Genomic DNA, 4,189 nt, shown 5'->3' with positions numbered 1-4,189 from the left:
AATGAAATATATATATATATATATATATGTATATTTGTATGTATTTGTATATGTATATCAATCAATCAATCTATCTATCTATCTATCTATCTATCTATCTATCTATCTATCTATCTATCTATCTATCTATTTGCCTTTTTGTCTACTGAATCTATTTGTTTTTATTCACTTTGTGGCTCTCTCTCTCCCCCTCATCCCTCCCCTCTCCCTTTCGCACTCCCTATATTGTCGTACGTCTCATTTTCTCATTCCCCCACCTCTTCTACTTTCACTTCCCATTCTTCCGCGCTCTTCGATTCTGTTGTTGTCGACCTCATCTTTCTTTCTTGTCCCCTCTTTGTCCTTCTTTCTTTACTTTCTTTCCTTCTCCTCATCTTTGTCCCCCTCCACCTCTCTGTGTCCCCTCGCCTTTTTACTCAATAGTCGTCTGTATTAGTTAGTCCATCCTTAGCTAAAACTACTTGTAAACACCGTCAACCCCCTATCATTCATTTATGTAATGTTTTTTGTTTGCTCACAGAGGGAAATCTGAAGCTTGCAAAGAAAGTTAACCGTTACAATAAATAAAATAAGCAAATTAAATAAATAAATCAGCAACAAAAGTAAAACTCAGAATAAATACAAATATGCAGTCGAAACAAATTAAAAAATAAAGACTTAAAAGTGTTACTTAAAAGTAAATAAAAAAGAAGCACATATAGTAAAAAAAAAAAAAAAAAAAAAAGAAGCCAATTTACTATGAATAGAATTGTGATTCACATATAGACTATACATTATATATAAATACACTCGGCCAAACGTGGACCGACAGTGCATAACTGCACACAAATGTACTTACACGGAATCAGAGAGACAAATATACATATAAGCACACACGCATGTAAATATATACACGTAGAATGAGAAAGATTTAGACGAGATCCAGAATGATAAACGTTCCTCACGCACATATGTAGATACACGGATGTAAAAACAGATATTTTCAGACACATGGATACGCTCAGACACATGGATACGCTCACACACACACACACACAAGAATAACAATGAAGAATAAAAAAATAAAAACAATAAAAAACATGAAAATAACCGAAGACTGGAGGAATAAATGGGAATGACATCTGACCTTTAGCGGGTTCAATTGCAACCCGACTACGTCACAAGAAAGCCGGCTTTTGATTGGCTGGTTATCACAGTAGTCTGACTCGAAACACAACAGTGTGTCAGCTCGCGCGTGTGTCTTGTGTGTAAAGCGAGCGAGCAGCACTTTTTCAGTCAGCGTAACGTTTGCAGGGTATCAGAATTCGCTTTCACACCTTTCCAGTTTAGTGTATAGATGTGCCTGCCAGGCTAGCTTCGGCACTAGAGGGGTCGATATCCAATCAATGTCAACAAATGACCTCCCCAGACACTTGTGCGAACGCTTCTGACTCACATCCGAACGATTATGTATATAAACAGATACAGATAGTCATCTACATGCGGACAATGGCATTAAGTCTTGTACATTTATATACATAAACAGTCGCAGAATATTCACCTACATGCCATGCAGACAAAGGCGAAAACACTAGTACAGATTATACAATGCAGACAAAGGCGAAAACACTAGTACAGATTATACAAAAACAGTCACATACATTCCATCTAGATGCGGAGAACGGCGTTAATACTAAGAGGCGGTCAACACGCATCATTTAGAAAGCATTTTTTTCATTTTGTTCGAAGTGAGGAATACACGAGCGTGCAATTCGTTTTCTCCGTCTGTCGTCCTCTATTATAACAGGAATGTTAACATCATTAACGTCAACACAGCTATCGTCTGTCAATAAGAAGATCTTAACGGCAAGGAGGATACCGTATGCACTGTACCCAGAGCTTCTGGTAGTGTTTGCTTTTGCACCTGTACTATCTCTGCCGTGTCTGTGTGAAGTAGGAGTTGTAGCTCGCTTTCTATCGTCAACAAGCCGGAAAAGAAGTGAAAATAACTCAAGAAGGCCGAGACAAAGTGTCAGTGAGTGAGTGTGAGTGTGTGTGTGTGTGAGAGTGTGTGTGTGAGTGCGTGCGTGCGTGTGTGTGTGTGTGCGTGTGTGTGTGTGTGTGTGAGCGTGTGTGGGAGTGACTGTGAGAAAAAAGAGAAAGAAAGAAAGAGAGAGAGAGAGAGAGAGAGAGAGGGAGAGAGAGAGAGAGAGAGAGAATGGACGGATGAAACATGACATAACAGACGTAGAAGACAGACAGATAGAGAGAGAAAGTGTGGAGTGAGAGAGAAAATGAGGACAGGAGGTTAATATGAAAGGAAGATTGAGAGAAACAGAGAGAGAGAGGAGAGGGAGAGAAGGAGAGAAAGAGAGTTGAAAGTATAAGAAATATAAAGTTCTTTCGACTGAAGTTAAGCGCTATAAAAATCTATTATTTAAAAATGCATATCACAGATGTAATCCCTGTAAATTACAGTAAACATTTAGTACTCTTATTGAACACAGCGGATTCGATCTCTGAACATTTATTAGTATTTTTTACCAATCGGACGACAAATCTGAAGAGGAAAGGGACATAAAACCAAATTGTTTTGGGGCACATTTATTTATACTTCTTTAGTACCTTTGTGTCACTTGGCAAAATTATTCTACAGTCAAGCCATCGATTTCCTCCGACAGATAAAAAAACAAAACAAAAACAAAGGAAGGAATAAATAAAAAATAAAAGAAAAACAAAGATTTATCTAAGGAAAACAAAACAAATTAATAGATTCCTGTCCAAAGTATAATGAGGATTTACTTTCGTCGTCTCCTTTTGATATTTTTACTATCACTTACAGTTTCCTTCCTATGGGTAAGCATTTCAAAAGAAGTTAGTGAAAGCACAAGAGACAGCAACAACCGCAGCCAACATTCTCACTTTTCGACTAGAAATAATGACTTTTCACGGAAAAAAATCGTTAGAAAAAATTACACATCAAAGATAATTCGAACTTTTGCTGCACCGTTAAATGTCATTTATAATGATCGGCGGACGAAGAAGAACAACGATTCATCTTACCGTGTACTTCATCAATCCACTCTGTCCCGGAGGCGTTTAACGACGCGATACATCCGACACAACAATATATATTCGTTCATTCATATGAATAAAAATAATAATAATAATAATAATAATAATAATAATAATAATAATAATAATAATACATTAAGAAATATTCAGCAAAATGTTAATACAAACTTAAAAAACACTGCTTCAAACAAAGTAGAGATTGACAATAATAACAAGAACGAAAAACAACCTCGTGTTCAACGCCGAACGCTCGCGAAATACTTACCGAAAAGCGAATGTGGTAATATGCGCGGAATTCCGGAGGGAAAATACGAAACATGGCAGTTAATGACAAAAAGTAGGGATGCTTGGGTTTTTTCAGCATTCTATGAAAATTTGACTGGACCTTTCATTAGAATAATCGGTGCGAAAGCCCGCTGGATCTCATCGGATATACATTGTCAGCTATGGTTTAATGTAAGCTCGGGCGGCGAGAACTCCACTGATACAAAACTTCATCTGGTGGTTGTGTCTGCTTCTGTGAAGAATATACCAGAAGACCACGGCAGGAAGTAAGTGATAAATTTAATAATAATAATTAATAATAATAATAATAATAATAATAATAATAATAATAATAATAATAATAATAATAAGGATGATAATAATAATAATCCTTTCTACTAAAAGGTGCAAAGCTTGAAATTTTGGGGGAGGTGATAGTTGATTACATCGACCCCAATGTTTCAATGGTACTTAATTTATCGACCCCCCGAAAGGATGAAAGACACATAGTTATATAAATTTAGAAAAACTGATTTATGTCATATACATACATACATACATACATACATATACGCAAACACATGCATTCACACAAACACGTAGAAATATAAAATGCACGCATGTATAATTTTGCGTTATACGTATAAACATCACAAAGACAAACCACAAACTATCGTAGTAATTACAGAATTGTTTACACTGAAATGTGGCGGGCAGCTACCCATTCTCATTCATATACATTAATCTTTACGTGAGCATGTTATCTCTGGCCTTTAAAATAAGTGAACAACGTCTATTTTCAATTTGCATTTTCCTTTTTTAATAAAGCTTCGTTTTTAAATAGCTATATATATATATATATAATATATAT

At 35.9% G+C, this 4,189-nt stretch overlaps 1 protein-coding gene and 1 long non-coding RNA gene across 3 annotated transcripts in view; one reads left to right on the top strand and one right to left on the bottom strand.

The window, feature by feature from the left end:
- The window catches only part of LOC128248111 (uncharacterized), a 10,796-nt gene that overhangs the window by 4,340 nt on the left and 2,267 nt on the right, over window positions 1-4,189 (bottom strand). Inside the window, exon 2 of one of the 2 annotated variants that reach the window (XR_008264382.1) lies at window positions 1,091-3,571. This is a non-coding gene — a long non-coding RNA (uncharacterized LOC128248111). The remainder of the gene's footprint in view (window positions 1-1,090; window positions 3,572-4,189) is intronic. The other variant, XR_008264381.1, reaches the window with a different exon arrangement.
- Window positions 2,770-4,189, top strand: part of LOC106869484 (beta-1,4-galactosyltransferase galt-1) — a 67,703-nt gene continuing 66,283 nt past the window's right edge. The window contains exon 1 of the mRNA XM_014915242.2: window positions 2,770-3,605. Coding sequence (XP_014770728.1) covers window positions 2,770-3,605 — 836 coding nt within the window. The remainder of the gene's footprint in view (window positions 3,606-4,189) is intronic.

Source organism: Octopus bimaculoides, chromosome 6 (assembly GCF_001194135.2).
Source record: "Octopus bimaculoides isolate UCB-OBI-ISO-001 chromosome 6, ASM119413v2, whole genome shotgun sequence".
Lineage (NCBI taxonomy): Eukaryota > Metazoa > Mollusca > Cephalopoda > Octopoda > Octopodidae > Octopus > Octopus bimaculoides.
The sequence above is the reverse complement of the archived record's forward strand: the minus strand, read 5'-3'. Positions and strand labels throughout refer to the sequence as shown.